The sequence below is a fragment of the Triticum aestivum genome, chromosome 3B, assembly GCF_018294505.1.
Source record: "Triticum aestivum cultivar Chinese Spring chromosome 3B, IWGSC CS RefSeq v2.1, whole genome shotgun sequence".
Lineage (NCBI taxonomy): Eukaryota > Viridiplantae > Streptophyta > Magnoliopsida > Poales > Poaceae > Triticum > Triticum aestivum.
In genome coordinates this window covers 842143597-842162209 of record NC_057801.1, presented here as the reverse complement: position 1 = coordinate 842162209, position 18613 = coordinate 842143597, and the positions used below count along the sequence as shown (strand labels likewise).

General features: G+C 42.9%; 3 protein-coding genes across 7 annotated transcripts; all 3 read left to right on the top strand.

The window, feature by feature from the left end:
- The first annotated feature begins 1240 nt into the window (after positions 1 to 1240).
- On the top strand, positions 1241 to 2421 carry LOC123072853 (uncharacterized). The gene is made up of 3 exons (XM_044496517.1): positions 1241 to 1412; positions 1511 to 1703; positions 2059 to 2421. Exons 1-3 carry the CDS (start codon positions 1248 to 1250, stop codon positions 2220 to 2222), a joined length of 522 nt encoding a protein of 173 aa, XP_044352452.1. The 5' UTR covers positions 1241 to 1247; the 3' UTR covers positions 2223 to 2421.
- Positions 2422 to 3529: 1108 nt separating this feature from the next.
- On the top strand, positions 3530 to 5691 carry LOC123072855 (40S ribosomal protein S28). 2 transcript variants are annotated; one of them, XM_044496518.1, is made up of 2 exons: positions 3530 to 3668; positions 5299 to 5691. In XM_044496518.1, exon 2 carries the CDS (start codon positions 5300 to 5302, stop codon positions 5495 to 5497), a length of 198 nt encoding a protein of 65 aa, XP_044352453.1. In that variant the 5' UTR covers positions 3530 to 3668; position 5299; the 3' UTR covers positions 5498 to 5691. The 2 variants fall into 2 exon arrangements, with proteins under 2 accessions (XP_044352453.1, XP_044352454.1); XM_044496519.1 differs by having other exon boundaries at positions 3648 to 3668; positions 5295 to 5691.
- A 5437-nt stretch (positions 5692 to 11128) lies between these two features.
- Positions 11129 to 18278, top strand: LOC123072852 (40S ribosomal protein S28). 4 transcript variants are annotated; one of them, XR_006435452.1, is made up of 12 exons: positions 11129 to 11259; positions 11342 to 11611; positions 12405 to 12669; positions 12757 to 12820; positions 12903 to 13028; positions 13106 to 13571; positions 13662 to 13736; positions 13822 to 13896; positions 13969 to 14131; positions 14218 to 14354; positions 14443 to 16453; positions 17849 to 18278. XR_006435452.1 is itself a non-coding variant. In XM_044496516.1 (2 exons), the coding sequence occupies exon 2, from the start codon at positions 17850 to 17852 to the stop codon at positions 18045 to 18047; it is 198 nt and encodes a 65-aa protein (XP_044352451.1). In that variant the 5' UTR covers positions 16380 to 16453; position 17849; the 3' UTR covers positions 18048 to 18278. The 4 variants fall into 4 exon arrangements, 1 of the variants encoding a protein (XP_044352451.1); XR_006435453.1 differs by lacking the exon at positions 11129 to 11259 and having other exon boundaries at positions 11288 to 11611; positions 13106 to 13413; positions 13517 to 13571; XR_006435454.1 differs by lacking the exon at positions 11129 to 11259 and having other exon boundaries at positions 11288 to 11611; positions 13106 to 13413.
- The last annotated feature ends 335 nt before the right edge of the window (positions 18279 to 18613 follow it).

The window sequence follows — 18613 nt, the reverse complement described above, 5'->3', positions numbered from 1 at the left end:
CTTCAGGGTCCTTGTGCTAGGAGTTTAGTGTGCACACTCTTTAGAGTCACTTTGTGGTTGTTTCCTTGATGACTGATGTGTAGTAGCTTGAAATGTGCCCGGTGAGTGGTGCTGATGGTTAGTGATGTGAACTTAGATCGTCCCAGTGGTCAATTTGATTGCCATTTAGTTTTGTTGATGAAAATTAAAACCTTAATACATAATCAATGTCTACATATTTGCATTACCAAAACAAAATAAATGCATTCCTGGTGTTTTGATAGATGTGTGTTTGTTTCGGTGCAGTAACTCTGTGCATTCAATTTATTCGGTTTACATGGTTCGGTTTATACGGGTTTTTGGTTTGTATAGTATTAATACTTCAGTAAATATGGTAAATTAAGATACGGTTCGGTTTACGTACATACCTAATTATTTTGGTATGGTTTTGGTATATATTATAATAACCAAAGTTGACGTGAATTTGAAAATGACATAATAATAATTTACAAATTTATGACTCAAAACTCATAATTTTTTATACAAATAGTATATAACTATATATGCATGCATCGATTCATGCCTTGATGGTTATGGTCGTGCTTAGTATTTTTTAAGGGGAAAAACGACTATGTTACAAGAAAAATGGATGTGCTTAGCAGGGAATCTGGCTACTGTACAAGAAAAATGACTACTTGTATGGTCGTTTCTCCTCAAGAAATAAAATATATTTTTTACTTCGGTTTATTCAGTTAACCTTTCAGTTTTTTGGTATACTAAATACCATTACTATCAGCAAGTATAGCCAAAATGATACAATTTCATATTAGCAATCTTGTCTGAACACACCTGATCTTTTGTCTATTTCAGTACGTGGAAAGAGTACTATTCCATACAAGGACGATGCGGTACATCGACTGAAGAAAATTGCCCTGAAGGGAAAATATTGCAACAATCTTGAGGATAAATATATTACCAAAGTGAAGCACTTGTTGCGCCATTATCACAGAGATAAATTTGGTCTCCAAAAGGTTATAATCATATTTCTGCAGTCTTCAATCTTTCAAATTCCCTGCAGTAGATATTAGTTATTAGTTAAACATTGTCCTGGACCGAAATAAGACGTCCAGCATGGTAGGACTTATTTGGACATGCACGGCTTTAATATATATGCACTATAATATCCGATAGCATTTCATTAATTGATAAGATAACTCTTAATTTATGGCAATTAGCTTGCTGGCATGAAGAAAGAGGATTGGAATACCATGATTAATCATGCCACCATGTGTGTTCCTGGGGATGAGATCTATTCCTATTGGGTTCAAGAGGAAAACTGTGAAGTCTTATTCAATGATTTCTATGATCTTGTTGGTAAGATGACTGATGACTATGTTCCATACAGTGTCAATGACGTCGATCAGTTTCCGCGGGTATTATATCGAACACTGTTCCGCTTCGATCACAGTTAGGCAGTTGATACTCACTAAAATAATAGTGCTGGCAATAACCTTCATATATTCTGTTACAGCATAAAGTGAACAACTGGAAAATGTCTGCATATAAGAAGTTTGACGAGCGGGAGAGCTCAGGGGGTCTTATCCCTGATTACTTCATGAACAATGGCCGCCCAGTCCATGCAGTGCCCCTGAACAATGATGCAGGTCCTTCTGTACAAGCTACTAGTACATGGCAATATCTTAATGACATGGCTGCACAACACGGTGAATTTTAATATGTTCCGTTGCTGATCTTTGTCGTGCTGCTTGTTTCTCTAAATTCAACTTGTAGACTGTTCAAAAAAAACAAAAACACTCCACTTGTTGCAGAACGGTATGGAAAGTTCATACCAAACCAGAAACCATAAAAACCGTAAAATTGGTTTGGTTCAGTTCGTTTCGGTTTATTTTCGGTAATATTGTGATTTACTTCCAATCTGCTCTTGGTATTTACAGAATAACCTGTAGTGGTCAATAGGAACAAAATGGATAATCAATCTGGTGGAGCATAAATTGGTGTCCTAGTTTCTGCTTGCATGTTCCCATCAATGAAACTCACATATTTCCCTTGTGTTCTCAGGCCTTGACAGAAATGCAGTCTACCAATTCCCAGATGCTAGGAGTCCGGCTTCCGAAAATACAAATCAAAACAATGTGATTCCTCCAACGACAACAGCAGATGGGAGGCCACCAAACAGTGTGCGATTGCCTAGCAGCCTCCATCAAGGATGTTTGGGTCTCTGACAATGAGGACAAGCAGCACCAGCGACATGAAGAAGAGCATGATGGAGGACGTTGCCAATGGTCTCTTCGACTGAAGGTCCTGATGGGAAGAAGATCAATGGCTTCCCATACTTTATGCATCAACCTGTTTCAGGGTGTGCGTGAATGCATCCGATCATACGGGGTCTCATTTTTCTACAAATTGAGATAACTGGGGCTGAACGGCGTTATTATATATGTTTTTGTTTGAACTGTTACGTTCTTGACAAACTGTCGGATGATAAGGTCGTTGCACTTTTTTTTTATCTGCTTTTCCCAAAGAAACCTGGTCCTTAGGAGCATCATTCGATTATAAAGTTTACCGCCAGACATGTTGGTTGTTTCCGTAGAGCCTCTATTCACCGGCAGGCTTGTAAGTAGAATAATGTGCATGAAAATCAGGGAGCGCATCGCCGTTGCATCCTGTAGAGTGAGCAACAGCAAGTAGAGCAGAAAGAAAGCAGAGCATGAAAGAATTATGTACAATGATCAAGCATGTGACTAGGGGCGATTTTACTGTCCGGGCAACTAGGGCACGTTCCCAGGCTCCACGGCGACGTGAACGAAAGCTGTGATGAACTCCGACGATGAGCTTCTCAATTATTTCTCTGGGATCGGTCAATGTGCAGGTTTGCTCAGAAAAATAGATGGAAAACTTTCAATGCACAGTTCATTTTGTTAGCGTGTTAGGGGTGCTTCTCAATTAGTTATTAGAAGAAAAGAAAAAAGGTTTACTCAATTTCAAATCAAAATGCCCTTATATTAAATTAAAAAAAAATCAGAACCCCGGTCCTTTGGTTTTCATTTACACCAATAAATGGTCACATGGTGATGCATTGTAGCAATATTTCTTCTAGTTCAAATGTAACACATGTCTGTGGTTTTGAACATTATTGCGTAGGAGTATATTGCACATAGAGTGAATGAAGTGTACTGTTCGTCCCTGAACTATTGCAGGGGTATCGGCTTTGTTCTCAAACTATGAAAGAAAGAAAAATAAAGTGTATCTTTTTTCAGCAGAAGAAGAAAGTGTATTTTTTTTTAGGCAAAGAAGATTTTTTTTAGAGACTTTTTTTTTGGAGCAAATTTTAGTAGATACATTTTTTTAGAGACATAGGCAAAGAATTTTTTTTTTTGAGGCAAACATAGGCAAAGAAGAAAGTGGATCTACTAAAGTAAAGCTGCACCTGTTTGGGCTTTAGGCCCAACAGACCATTTGCTCGCATACGGACCAGGAGCCCAACCAAGGCCGCCGGCAGCGCAACCCAACAACTGGACGAGCGCTAGGGTTTGGGTTCTACCCTCTCTTATTTCCTCCCTCCCTGTCCCTGCGCCGCCGCCCCCGGTCCGTTGTAGCCGAAGCAGCTTGCGCCGCCTCCTCCGTCGCCGCCGCCTCCCCCTACCCCCATCGCCAACAGCCCAAGAAAGGTTCCTATCTCTTCCCTCCCTCCCTCCCTCCCCTACGCCTCTTCACGCGTGGCTCCACGGATCTCTGGGCTTTTTCGTTTCGTTTTTTGTGCTGGATCGATTTAGTTGTTGTGATTGATTCCGTTGGTAGCTTAGTTCCCGACATGTCTAGCTTTGTGGCGTGTTGATGATTCTGAGAGATGCTTGCTTCATTTTCCACTCTTTGTGCCGATATTGGTAGCTACTCTTTAGATCTCAAAATATGCCTCGGGGTAGTTCTTGCTGAAGATTTCTATTGAGGGGGAATTACATCTTATTCTGTGTAAAACATAATTTAGTTGGAGCCATATTTCGACCATAGGCAGCTTTGTACTGATATTGGTAGCTGCTCTTCAGATCTCAAATAAGCCTCGGGGTTCTTACTTGCAAAATCGTTGATACATATGTCCTTCTTCTTGCTGAAGATTTGTGCACAGGAGGAATCGGTGGACCTTATTGTGTGCAAAACATAGTTTAGCTGAAGCCATATTTGGACCTTACTGGTTCTTGCTGACCATTCGTTCTACTTTCTAATGGTATAAGATTTTGTGGTGTATGACGTACAGTATTATGTTGGTAATTTAACCTAGATTTATGACCGGAAAGGAGGGAGTATAACATAGCCCATTTACTTGCGAAACAGGGGCTGTTTATTTTAGTTCTATTCTGATCTGCATTCATGGACGTTTCTGTGCTCTCAAGTGCAATGGAAGTGCTGTTCTGGCGGTGCGTCTGCTTTGCCTAGAACAGTTAGTGCATTGGAATTGTGCATCAGCTCGTTGTTTCTGATGGTGCTCCTGCTTTGCCTGTTGGAAAATGATATGTTTCTGAAACTTAACTTGCATATAAACAGAGGCAGCTCTGCAGTGTTTCTGTTTCTGAAACTTAACTTGCATCTAAACAGAGGCAACTCTGCGGTGTTTCTGAATCACATTTCAATAGTTTCTTGTGCGCGTCCAGCTGGCTCAGAGCACCATCTAGCAGAGCCTTCTTCTCGCTGTTGCTGATCACTTCCCTTGAATGTTTAAGCTCGGTGTTGGCTCCAGTCAGCTCATTCTTCATGTTCCTGATCTTCAACGTATCCCTGGCCCTCTCGAGGTCCCTGATCTTCTCCTCGATCAGATGCAGATCCTCGTGGTCAGACTGAACTCCTGGTGGTGCTAGAGTGCTGGAGAATTGTTGCGGTAACTATGGAGCTGACGGTTCTTGAACTGCCTCCCAGAACCAGTAGCATTTTCTGCAAACAAGTAGCCGTTTAGTCCAAAGTGTGGAAACAACTGTGGAAGCAGGAAACAAGTCACTCCCTGGGAGTGTTAATAACTGTTGTTCGTTCGAATTCAGTGTCTGGACCAGTAGATCTATCTGTTTTTTTAACACCGGTTTTAGACCAATAACTTCTCCGGTTTCTGTTTTTGATGAAGTGTTTCTCCTTTGGGCACACAGTTGACATGTTCCAAATAGTAAGGAACATTTGTGTGCTCTCTCTTGTATGTATGATCTATCTCAACTGCAATGGAGTTGTATGCTGGCTGTTCTAGGCCTAGAACAGTCGATTAGTTATTTCTTTCCGATGGTTCTTTCCTAATGCAATCCCTTGCGATGGTTTGTGCAGCATGGACACCCAGGTGAAGCTCGCAGTGGTGGTCAAGGTGATGGGCCGCACCGGGTCGAGGGGTCAGGTGACCCAGGTGAGAGTCAAGTTCCTGGATGACCAGAACCGTCTCATCATGAGGAACGTCAAGGGGCCTGTCCGGGAGGGCGACATCCTCACCCTGCTCGAGTCTGAGCGGGAGGCCAGGAGGCTGCGCTAAGCACTTTCTTTCTTCACCTGTCTGTCTTCGGAAGTACTCCTGAAATGATGTGCTGTTACCTTCTTACTCTACTGCTTTCGTCTTTTGCCTTGGCTATGGAGATGTAATGAGTTTCCTTCTGTTGCCGAAATTAAAATGCACTTGATGTTATTGTTGCACACCTCTGGGTAATGTGAATCGACTATATTGGATCCCATGATTTGAGTGCTGGTGGTATAAATCTGATCGTTTCTACTTGTTAAATCATCATGTGCTTGTAAAAACTCATATGAGATTCGAACTATGATTAGTGATTTGGTGTGCTGATGGACATGACACTTAATTCCTCTTTACGTCTGATTCTTTGATCTTGGACCTGAATCCTGGCGGTGAGGTCTTAGCGTCTGCTCTTTATAATACTCCCTGCTCTTTGTAATACTCTTTCCGTTTTTATTTAGTTCGCATATTAGCATTGGTCAAAGTCAAGTTTTTCAAACTTTGACCAAGTTTATAAACAAAAATATTAAGATATACAATAACAAATCAACAACATTAGATTTATTACTGAATGTACTTTCACATCGTATAAATTTATTACGATAAATGTCTATATTGTTTTTTATAAACTTGGTCAAACTTTATGAAGTTTGACTTCAGTCAACTCTAATATGCAGAGTAAATAAAAACGGAGGGAGTACCAACAACAACCACAACTTCGACCTCAACAAGTGGTTTTCGGACAACACGATTGTCACCCGTGGTTTTGTATGTGTCCATGAATGGACTTAAATGATCCATGCCTGTTGAGGTCAAAGGGTTGTTGCAAGAATTCTTATTGGGCTTGCCAACTGCCGCTACCATTCTTGTGAAGGTAGTTGGTACTCCCTCCGTTTTTACTCTGCATATAAGATTTGGTCAAAGTCAAACTACACAAAGTTTGATCAAATTTATATAAAAAAATATGAACATCTACAATACTAAAATTATATAGTATGAAAATACGTTTTGTGGTGCATATGATGATATTAATTTCATATTGTGATTGTTTATATTTTTTAATATAAAGTTAGTCAAACTCTACAAAATTTGACTTTGACCAAACCTTATATGTGAACTAAAAAGAAACGGAGGGAGTACTTCCTCCTCGAGCGTGGATGTTGACTCTGCCAAGGATGCGACTAGTGGCATGGGGTCTAACCCTTCCCATGGGAAAGTTGGATCGGGAATGCATTTGCCCCTCCTCGGGTCTATGGTGGTTTGATTCCCTCGCCTCACATAAACAACCTTGGCCCTCCTCCTAAGCTTGATTTAACCAACTTAGAGGGTGCTTGGATATAAGGGACTATTTTTAGTCTGACTAAAAATAGTCTCTTTTAGAGGCTAAAGTTCCAAGCACCCCTGACTAAAGAGAGGCTAGGACTAGTCTTGAGGCTAAAATCTTTTAGTCATGGGAAACCTACTAAAATATGTATTAGCTCTCTCTCTCCTCATTTAATTCCTCTCCTTAGTTCTGGATTGGAGGGTTTGAAGGATAATAAATGCTCAATAACTAGATTTTAGTCTCTTTAGTATTTGGATCCAAGCATGGGTGAGAGTAGCAAGTTTTAGTCCCACTACTTTTAGTCATGGGACTAAAACGTATCCAAGCACGCTCTTAGCTAATTGGGTTCGAATTAAGTATCATTTGAACAGTTCATTGAAGAAGGATCATTGAACACAACTTTGGAGGATCATTGAAGAAGGATATCATGCATATGATCCAAGAAACTTGTCACCAAGAAAAGAAGTGAACAAGCAACTCAATGCATCCGCCTTGTTCATTCTCCATGCTTCCTTGCCACTCGAAGGCTCTTGCAAAAGATGCATGGAAGCATATTAGTTCTATGTACAAGGGAAGCTCAAGGATTTTTCCTGGAATTTGCCAAATGAACTTTTGAATGGGATATTTTTATTAGTTTTAAGAAAACGACAAATATCACAGCCACCCATCCCCCTCTAGACCATCAATATAAACCAAGTCCACCCTCAGCCAGTCCAGCCAGAACACTATTTACCCTAGCCACCATACCTCCCCCACAACCTACAACAAACCTAGAAGGATGGATCCTAGTCTAGGAGATGTGCTGATGAAGAGGAGGAGGCAACCTTGGTGAGGACGCCCAGGCTGTCGGGCAGAGGCAACCGCCGCAGAGGTCTCATAGGGTTCCGGTGCTGATAGGCTACTCACTAGAGTACGGATGTCGTCTCTAACAAGGTCCCAGGATTCTGCACTGAAGAAAAGTATGTGCGGGTTTTTTCCAACGGCTGTAATTGTACGTTCAATGAAATCATCCATTGGCCAAGGAGGCAGGCTACTCTTTCTCCACATCCAGCTACCAGGCAGTGCTGGACCAATTCCATGTACCTTTGAGCTTGTCTATGTCAATTATCTCCGAATCAATATTTTGATGTGATCCGGAATAAATCAATGTGTTGTTTGTGCTCAGAAATGTATGAATGGGTTTCTTTGTGATCAGGAATGAACCATTTTTCTCTGAATCAATGTGTGTGATGTATTTTGGATCCATTTGTTGCTTTGTGTTCCCGAAACTGTGAATCTTTTGGAATGTGTTGTTTATGTGTGAATCTTTTGGCCTTTCTACCCTCGGATGAAGAAAAACTCACAGTTTTCTTACATGACCAAATCTAACAAGATCAGAATTGAATGACACACCTCAGCGTTTTTGCATGCATGACCAAATTAGATTACTTCAGTTCTGAAGCAAATAACATCATGATTCCCAAGCAAATAAGAAGATAATTCTCAAGCAAATCACAACATAATTAACAAGACCAAATCACACTAACGAAATTGCAGCGCAGCAAATGCATTACTATGATAAAACAATTAAAAAAAATGGACTACTTCTATAGAGCAGCGATAGAGAGCACGGGCTTGCCTGCTCCCCCAACGCGTACAAATGGAGACGCGTGTGTCAGATAAACGGTAGCATACTGTCACGGCGCCGTCTACACATGCAGCATTATGACGGTACCCATCTAGAGTTCTTGATAGAGTTATGTGTTGAATCTAGTGGCACCCTGCTTGCGCCAGTTTGCTGTGTCACCTTGTCTCTTGTTTTGTACGATCGTCATCTAGTAGCTTCACAAAAAAAAAAACAAGAGAGAGGGATGATGATGTTAATTTGCCATAATGCATGTTGAGGTAAAGAAGGCAAAGTTGGCGCTACTGAGTTTGTTGGGGATGGAGCGGAGAGAGAAAAAAAAACAGTTACGCCAAGTTTTCTGTAATCATGTTTTCAGAAAAATGAGTAATATTCGTTTTTGATAAAACGTAGTTTCCTATGGAAACGGAATTTTCTTATTCATGTTTTTGTTGGAGGGGCCAAACATGATTTTAGTTTGTTAGACTGTTACTCCCTCCATTCCAAAATAGATGACTTAACTTTGTACTAACTTTAGTACAAAATTAATACAAAGTTGGGTCATCTATTTTAAAACGGAGGGAGTAGATGGGTTTACGGAAAACTAGTTCAGCTAAACAAGCATATATCCAAACAAGGCTTGGTTGTTAAAACAACTTGTTGCATGTCTGGCAGCTAGGCCCCAGTGGTCAACCTAGATGTTAGATGGACATAAACAACTGTGGTAGCCATTCCCGGCCTCCGAGCTTGCATGCGTTGTGATTAATAAAAATAACTAAGAAACCCAAAATGCAGTCAACACGAGAGCAGATGTATAGTTTCCTCAAAAAAAGAGCAGACGTTTGGATGTCCAGAGATCATGTTTTCTGGCAACACATAACAATTTGGAACAGAAACCACCGCTTTATTAATATTATACAGGTACAAAGCATGTTAAGAGAAACCAAAGTAGACCCATGCGCAGGGATTTAGTTTGTGATCTCCCCTGATAAACATGTACTTAGTGACTGGTCTGCATGCTTGCGCGTTGGTGCATCAACGTCTGTCGCCTGCACTGTACAAACGATGTCTCTTCCCGTCAGTGCCAACCATTAAATAACCTGTCGTTTACCGAGCTGGAATACAGCATGCATTGCATATCCCAACGAGGGCCGACGCCTACAGATAACGTGAGCATGCGAGGGGGTGGGGGCTATGGCCCCCCTATTCTTCATTTTCTCCCCTGCTCATTATGTTCTTCTATTCTTCTTTTAGTGAAAACAACAATGAGGCGTAGTGGATGACTCGCATAACAAAGCATAGATGGTTAGGCAACAGTCTTGCGAGCAAACTTCTGCTCCAGGGTAGCGGTGAACGTGCGTTGACAGCCTGTTCGCGATGCCGACGAGGAGGAGGAGGGCATAGAGGATGGGTGTATCACACCCATTATTCTGTTCGCATTCACCTATAAAAGTCATGGCCTATGTTTATTGTAATCAAATGGTGTACATGTAGTGTGTCACTTGTCAGCACCTGAGAAGATGGAGAGTAATGTTTGCAATGGATAACCCTTAACTAATGATTTCCTATGTATAGCGATAGATATCCATCCAATCGGCCGTTCATCGTCCAAGTCAGGCTGGCCCATTAAGAGGCAAATGGGAGTGATTAGCTGGTTCGACGTTGAATCTTTTAGACGGTTTGGGGCCCATGCCGGTTTTATCGGTTGAATCTTCTAGACGGTTCCTGCCCGTTTTTTTCATTTCTTTACTGGTTCTCTTTGTGGTTTTAATTTTTTATTTTCTTTGATTTATTTGTCTTTTTTTTCTTTTTTGGTTCTTTTTTGACAAATATTCTAAAAATTCAATTTTGTCTTTTTCACATTTTTTTTAAAATATCGAAATTGTTTGCTTTTCCCACAAATCTTTGGGTTCAAAAAATTGTCCTTGTTTATTTCAAAATATTTAGTTTGTTTTAAATTACATGAAATTTCAGTAATAATTTACAATTTTAAAAATGTTCGTGTTTCATCAAAAAAGTGTTTGAATTTCCAAAAAAGGTTCGGAGTTTGAAAAATTTTACTCACAATTTAAAATTATTTAAAAATAATATTTTTTTTCACATTTTTACAGAATTTGTTTGCATACATTTTGTGATTTCATGGACATTTTTCATATCCACGGACATTTTTTGGATCCATGAACATTTTCCAAATTTCTGATTAGCTTTTAGTTTTCATGAATATTTTTTTGAAATCTGCACACATTTTTAGGTTTTTTAAGAAATATTTTGAATACATGAACATTTTCTTTTCAAATCCGCGATCAATGCTTGAATTCATGATTTTTTCAAGTTCTCAGAAGAAATAGAATTCGTGAGCGATATTTTGAATTCGTGTGCAATTTTTTAATTTGTGAATATTTGTTTACCAAATTCATGATTTTTAAATAGAAGAAAGCGAAACGACTCGAAAAAAGGCTGATGTACGGGACATGGAGTAATTGAGCTCGGGCTCAAATGAGCTCTTTATCTAGGCCCTTCAAAAGTACATCAGGATCTGTGCCATTTGTTTATACTCCTGGCGGTGGGCTGTTAAAAAATGCGGACTGTAGCGTAATACGTATATGACAGGCGCGTGTGGTGGGCCTCGTTTTGACGGGAGCTGGGACGTCGTTTGTCGCTGACGACTTGGGCCGAGGATCAGATAGCGCGTAGACGTCAAATCCGTGGCCCAGGAAGTTTGCTTTCCGTTCCGTGTGTGGGCTTGAGCGGTAATTGAATGGGCCGTCCGGTACCTTCGACAGCACACAGTTGACCTAACTTTAGGAGCTCTCGCAGATTCCGGCGGCGACGGCGGCAGCAGCGACCAGCATGGCAGCCGTAATCCTTCCCCGCACTACCTCTTCATTCTGTACGCAGCGTAAGTAGTCGTTCTAAATGGATTTTGTTTGGCCTGCCTCAGATCCACTTTCCTTGAGGAGGTCGGTGAGTGTTTGGTGCCCGCCCCGGTGGTGGCGGAGCCCATAGCGGTCGGTACGGTAGTGGAGCTTGAGGTGGCGTCGCAAAAGATGCTGGATCAGGCGCAACCGGAGCCGGATGGTCCGGCTTACACAGCGAAGGCACAAATCTTGTCGGGCAGTGAAGCGGCGGCGGAGAGGAAAGACAGTTCTCCACCCAGTTCGGAGCTGTCAACTGGGAAGATGAACCCCCGAGCGCCTGGATGGAATAAGAGGTCAGTAGTGGATTTCATCGTGTAGTTACCCAGGCATATGCAGTTCAATTATTCATCTAGCTGGGTCTGTGGGCACTTAAATTCACGTCTGGCAGACAACATTTCGGTGTCTCCACTCGATGGAACCTAGCCTCATTAATGAGTTCTTTGATGTACCTCTGAGTGTTTAGATGCATAGTTGTATGTCAAAAGTTTACTAGGGATTCAAAGCTTGACACTAGAACAAGAACAGAAAATTGCAGGTGGTGTGTTCCAGTGCTTGCCTAGTGCTTGCCTGTGGGGGCAGTTGTCAAGTTCAAATGCTTCCAGATGAAGAAAGCAGAGCTTGCAGTATTCAGTGTTGCTGACCCTCTTGCATTTTTGCTTTGATCTGGGGGTTGCATGCCTAGAAGCATAGTTGCCAGTGCTAGCAATGTAATTGCACTTGTTCAGGGTTCGCTGACTCCCTGGTAGTTAGAGAAATGACAGTTAGGCGGTTTTTCATCATCGAGATAAATAGTACTCCCTCCGTAAACTAATATAAAAGCGTTTAGATTACTATTTTAGTGATATACACGCTCTTATATTAGTTTACGGAGGGAGTATAAGTGTAACGGCATGTAGCTAACTGGGTGCGAAAAATTTCAGTGGATAAAATAGCTAACATTAGACTAAGGAGGCAGTTTAAAGTCTGGTTGCTGTTGCAACCATACAGAATGTACAGTGGTGGCATTAATACTTTTAATTTCTCATTCGAACGCTGTGTTTCCTTAATGTTGCAAAAATAAAGCTATACATGGATGATGGTCTGTAGGTTGAGGACCGTTGCTGCAACTCCAAGCCGCCCACCTTGCCCAAACCGCACCAGTGCATTTGAGAAGGCCGTTCGTAGCTATGCCGAAAACCCAACTGAGAATGTAATAACCCCAACTGTCGGCACATCATTCGACTCGGTTGGGGAGGCATACGACTTTTACAATTTGTATTCATGGGAAAAGGGCTTTGGTATTCGATACAGTAAGAGCCGACTGAATGTTGAGAGGACGAAGTGCATGCAGGAAATAGTCTGTGGTTGCTCGGTGAGTATGTAATTTTTGCTATTTTGCTGGGGCTACTGACAGAGCAGAGTTGCTGTACATTGACTGAATTTCCGGAAATTTATGCAGGGGAAAGCTGGTGTGGAGAACACAAGGTCATGTCGTTGCGAATGCCCTGCTCTGATAATGGCTGGTATATCGCAGATACATTGGCGGGCGGATGCCATTTGTTTGTGAGTATGTTTTGATCATGCTGTTTGTGCTGAAAAATGTAGGACCAATGCATCAGAGGCAAGTGGCGAATGCAACGACTGCTGTGTCGAGGCATAATGCCATTGATGCAGGTCCCCCGGGCTTCGGGCGTAGCACGGCCACATCTGTTGGTGTGCAACAGACAGAAGGTATGATGAGTGTTCACTGAATGAAAACAGGGATCTCCTGAACAAACTAATTAAAATGGAACTGTTGGGCTTGGCAGGAGATGAAAATGAAATGGGGAATATCTTGCAAGAGATCACAGAAATGCAAGCTACTGCTGTAGATGGGGGGAGAAGACATGTAATTTCATCGTGCAAAAATATAACGATTGGCATGGAGTGTGCTAGAGCCAGGAATGTCACTGTGAAACATGAGAATGATGAGGATAGCTGTAGACAGCCTCGTGTGCTAGAGCCAGGAATGTCACTGTGAAACATGAGAATGATGAGGATAGCTGTAGACAGCCTCGTGTGCTAGACATTGACGGGGAGTGTGCGAGGAAGCTCCAGAAAGAGCTGGACGAGGAATGTAAGTAACTTATTTTTTTCCAAGACTGAAGATATATTTGTGTTGTACATAGCGTAGTCCAAAAACAAATAGAGGTTAAATTAACGACTAGGCAATGGAGCAGTTGGCAAATGATGATCAGGTTGCATGTATGTATCAGAAGATGCATGACCAGAATGGTGAGTGGGATACAAATACAAGTAGATGTTTTTTTTGTAGAAATGATGGCCATGTTGCGGGTAGCTAATGTCTTTGTGTCTTTTGTGTAGCCACTGACGAGCAAATCAGGGTGGCGACCACACATCATGGTCAGGGAACAGGGGCAGGTGGTCATAGAGCATCAGGTACATTTGTGGAAAAAATTCAATTCGTATTGACAGAATGATTTCACATTCACAAGTGCGTGTGATGAATTTTCTTGCTTTGTAGACGTGGGAGTTCAGACGAGGTTGGACGATTTTTTCCACTGTCGGACTGGTCTGGGCAGACAATGAACCACTGAAGGTATTGTTGTGGGATGAGTAGAAGTAGCATATGACTGGCTAAACAAGGATGCTAAACATGTTTGATTTGCAGGACGGAGATGTGTCATTCGGAAGAAACGTAAGTGCAGCAAGAAATCAAGAAAGGGGAGGGCTAAACAACGAGGTTCTCAAATATTGTTCAGACGATCTGTCCAACAGAAAGCTCTGAATCAGATGACAGCAGCACAGATGACGGGAACATTGCTTACTACATAGTACGTAGACCGATCCGTTTGTCAATTTTGTGTACATGTTTCATATATGTGTATGTGTGACAATAAAGCATTGGAAAAATCTTCAGGAGTTGCCAACATCGAGACGAAATACTATGCCAGTGAGGTGTGGGTGGGTGGCAGCAGATGTGGGGCGAGTTGCTGCGCCTGCTGCAGAGGTCGCAAATGTTTCCGTAGTCAATAATCCTGGTCAATAATAATCCTGGTCAGTGCACATGCTTACCTTGCTGACTCTCTTACCATGATTTCTATTCATATATGAACTGAAATATGAAAAAATGGTTCGGGTGCAGAACATTCAACTGGTTACACTTACCAGAGGAAAACAAGTGAATGTCCGAATAACCTCAACAGCATGCTTGACAGATATACGAGATGTTGGTGCTGGACAGCAGCCTGTGGCATCATTCTCCGCTGAATCATCACTATTTATGTTGCTAGGAATCTGTAGGTTGGCATCGCCCGTATCCCCTTCACAGCTATCTTCATCGGACATGTTGGGTCTGCAACATGATCAGAGAAATTAAACCTGATATACAGTCCCTAACCAATGGAGTCACATGATGCAGTGCACGTACATCTAAAATGGATTGAGACTGATAGTAGATGATGGTTTTCAATAACTGTACAGGTAAACCGGAATCTCTAGTATCGTAGTGACTGTAGATGATGGTTCTGGAATCTGAATCTAATTAAACATTGAAACCTATATTTTCTTATACACTCAAGCTAGAAACTGAATGTAGAGATGTATTGGCTGCATCTGAAGCGTGAATGAAGAAGTAATTATAAGTTATGGACATCCGTCTTGGTTTGAAATGATTTCTATGGAGCGAACTAGGCATATGTGGCTGCCAAATCTACCAACTCCTAATGAGGATCTGGCTGATCCAACCGGTGAATAAAAAGGGTAAACATTAGAAGAGCGGCATGGGCAGCACGGGACGCGGTGATTACTGGAGAACCTCAAACACTCTGAGCAGTACGTTAATTTACATATCCATGCTGGCATACAAATGACCTGACAAAATGCGTCGGGATGGTCGAGTTGAACACAAAAGCGAGCAGTAGAAACTAGACCGGAGGCACATAGTGGAATAATCAAACTAAAAAACAGTGGACTTAAGACTTAACTAGACGACTCCTCCATACTACATGGATCATTGACCACTAAATTAGCTGCTTCAGCATGGCGACGACGAGGATGAAGTTGGTTCTGGCCAGGAGCAGCGCCGTACGCTGGCTGTCAGTGAAGCAGCATTGAGGCGCCGCGCGGGCAACAGTGGACTGCTGCAGCGGTGGCTGGTTGCTTACATGGGCAGGCTGAATCTCCGCCTGTCCGCCGTTGTCGAAGTTGTGCTCTCGCCTTAGTCTCCGCTGGAGAGGACCAGACGGCGGGATGGGTGGACGGCAAGGGAGTGATGCAGCCTGCAGCACATACGGCTGCAACAGGCCATGACGAGTCAGCTCCGGCAGGTACGTCTTGGTGGATCTCATGAACTGGCATAGCCCAGCCTGCGTGGATCCTAAGTTCAGCACCGGATTGGGAGTGGCAGATCTAAAAGTGATTGTTCATCATGGAAGACGGGCACTTACATCTTTCCTGACGCACTTGTAGTACCGAGTTCCGCTGCGAGAGACGAAGGTGACCACCTTAAGCATTTGGCGCAAGGAATCAGTGGCAGCACTTCGTCTGGCTGTGATGATGAAGAAGAAGCAGCCATGGTCGCCAAGGAGAGGATAAGGGTGAGGAGCAGGGCGTAGATGAATCTTCGAGAGCAAGGGGTGGTGCTGGCGACGCAGTGCAGAAACATTAAAATATCCCCGGAGGGCACCGTTTGGGAAGATAACGGATGAGCCGTGGACCACGACGCAAAGATTCATCTGAGCCGCCTCGCACGGGATGACGGACGTTCGAAATGAATGCGGTAGGTAAGTGGGCCATAGTCTGTGAAAAAGCAGACATACTATAGAGAATACGGACTAAAAAACAATCCCTGATGCGAATCTTAGCGCGAAAGAGCGGCTATGATAACAGGTGCATCTAAGCTCGAGCTCAAAATAGCACTTTGGTGATGTACGCTCGCTTGCTCTGGCTTAGGCCCATTAGCACACAAGGCCAATCTTGTGCAAGGCCGCCGGCAGCGTATAAATAAGAATCGGACGAGCGCTAGGGTTTTCCCCTGAATTATTTCCTCCCTCCCCGCGCCGCCGGCTCCGTCCGTTGTAGGAGAAGCAGCTTGCGCCGCCGCCTCCGTCGTCTCAGCAGAAGCAGCGATCCCCATCGCCAGCAGCCCAAGAAAGGTTCCCATCCCCTCCCTCCCTCCCTCCCCTACGCCTCCTCACGCGTGGCTCTACGGATCGGTGATCTTTATCGTTTCGTTTTTGTGCCGAATTTAGTTGCTAATCTAGTTGCTGCGGTTGATTTGGTTGATAGCTTAGTTCCCGATGTCTCTAGTCCGGTAGCTACTCTTCGGATCTCAAGTAAGCCTCGGGGTTCTTCCTTGCAAAATCGTTGATATATATCCCTGTTCTTGCTCAAGATTTGTGCAGAGGAATTGAAACATACCGTGTTTAAACAAAACATGATATGGTTGGAGCCAGAGCCCTATTTGGGCCTTATTGGTTCTTGCTGAAGATTTGTTGTACTTTCTACTAACGGTATAACTTTTGTGATATGTATTGTTATGTTGGTAAAATAGACAACCTAGATTTACCCGCGGGATCTATAAACCAGAGAGGAGGGAGTATAAGATAGCAAAATTTACTTGCAGTAAAACAGGGGCTGTTAATTATAGTTTTATTTTGGTCTGCAATTGCATACACGGACATTTGTGTGCTCTCCCGGATGATCTCAAGTGCGATGGAATTTGTGCGCTAGCTGTTCCGGCGGTGGTTCTGCTTTGCCTAGAGCTGTTGGTGCATCTGAATGGTGCATTAGTTCGTTGTTTCTGACGGTGCTCCTGCTTTGCCTATTGGAAAATGATATGTTTCTGAAACTTAACTTGCATCTAAACAGAGGCAACTCTGCAGTGCTTCTGTTTCTGAACTTAACTTGCATCTAAACAGAGGCAACTCTGCAGTGTTTCTGAATCACATTTCAGTAAGTAAAATTAAATGAAATGGAGTAACAAATGCACCAAAGGATCGGGTAGGGTCATTGCTGTAGACTGTAGTGGCATGGAAAGTTACACCGCATGGCTTGTTGACACTTCAAACAACAATACATCAGGCATTAGAGATGCGTGAAAACTTCATGAAAGTTTTAATTTGCATACTAGTAGCTAACAAAAATCTTTACGCCAACCATATTCATACTGTAGACTGTGGAGTATAACAGCGAAACCATAATCATACTGTAGACTGAAGAGGCTCAGCAACATAGTGACTTGACTGAGTCATTCTAGTTTCTTGTATGTGTCCAGTTGGCTCAGAGCACCATCTAGCAGAGCCTTCTTACTGTTGCTGATCACTCCCCTTGATTGTTTAAGCTCAGTCTTGCCTGCAGTCAGCTCATTCTTCAGCTTCTATTTTTCATGTATTCTGGCAACACACAGTAGACATGTTCCTGTATGATCTATCTCAATTGCAATGGAATTATATGTACGCTAGCTGTTCTGCTCGAAAGTGCATTTGAATGTTACTTGTTTCTGATGGTTTTTGCCTAATGCAATCAATCCTTTGCGATGGATTGTGCAGCATGGATACGCAGGTGAAGCTCGCGGTGGTGGTCAAGGTGATGGGCCGCACGGGGTCGAGGGGTCAGGTAACCCAGGTCAGGGTCAAGTTCCTGGATGACCAGAACCGTCTCATCATGAGGAACGTCAAGGGGCCCGTCCGTGAGGGCGACATCCTCACCCTGCTCGAGTCCGAGCGGGAGGCCAGGAGGCTGCGCTAAGAAATTTCTTCCTCTATACCTGTCTGTCTTTGGAAGAAGAATGATGTACTGTTGCCTTCTTAGTCTACCGCTTTTGTTCTTTGCCTAGCCATGTGGAGGTGTGATGAGTTTTGTTCTGTTGCCTAAACTAAAGTGCACTTGATGTTGTGAGACTTGATCATTGTTGCGCACCTCTTGGTAATGTGAATTGTGAATCGTCTATATTGGATCCTATATGATTTGAAATCATCATGTGCCTCTTGTGGGTTCTTGTTCTTTGCGTGTTTTTTTTTACCGGAACCAAACTCGGTCGAGGTTTCAGGACAGTCGGGACATTTGACATGTCTGCCAGCCAAAAAAAAAAAACCACCCAGAGCCATCCCCGCTCTGCCCCTCGAATATTTGTACCCTTGAAGACCACCAGTCGCTGCCCAGCCCTTGCCAGGCGCCTTGGAATATGCTGCTGTTTTGGCCGCAGCTCAGGTATCCTCTGCCAATGCTGTCCAGGTGTAATCCTTGTCAAACATACATGCAAGATGGTAGCTCGAGTTCTATTGCTGGAGGCTGGAGCCATCTTGATCATTGTA

Coding starts and splice junctions, on each gene's coding strand:
- LOC123072853 (XM_044496517.1), top strand. CDS start 1,248: ATGATTAATCATGCCACCATGTGTGTTCCTGGGGATGAGATCTATTCC. Junction 1,413..1,510: donor ACGTCGATCAGTTTCCGCGG/GTATTATATCGA, acceptor ATTCTGTTACAG/CATAAAGTGAACAACTGGAA. Junction 1,704..2,058: donor TGACATGGCTGCACAACACG/GTGAATTTTAAT, acceptor TTGTGTTCTCAG/GCCTTGACAGAAATGCAGTC.
- LOC123072855 (XM_044496518.1), top strand. CDS start 5,300: ATGGACACCCAGGTGAAGCTCGCAGTGGTGGTCAAGGTGATGGGCCGC.
- LOC123072852 (XM_044496516.1), top strand. CDS start 17,850: ATGGATACGCAGGTGAAGCTCGCGGTGGTGGTCAAGGTGATGGGCCGC.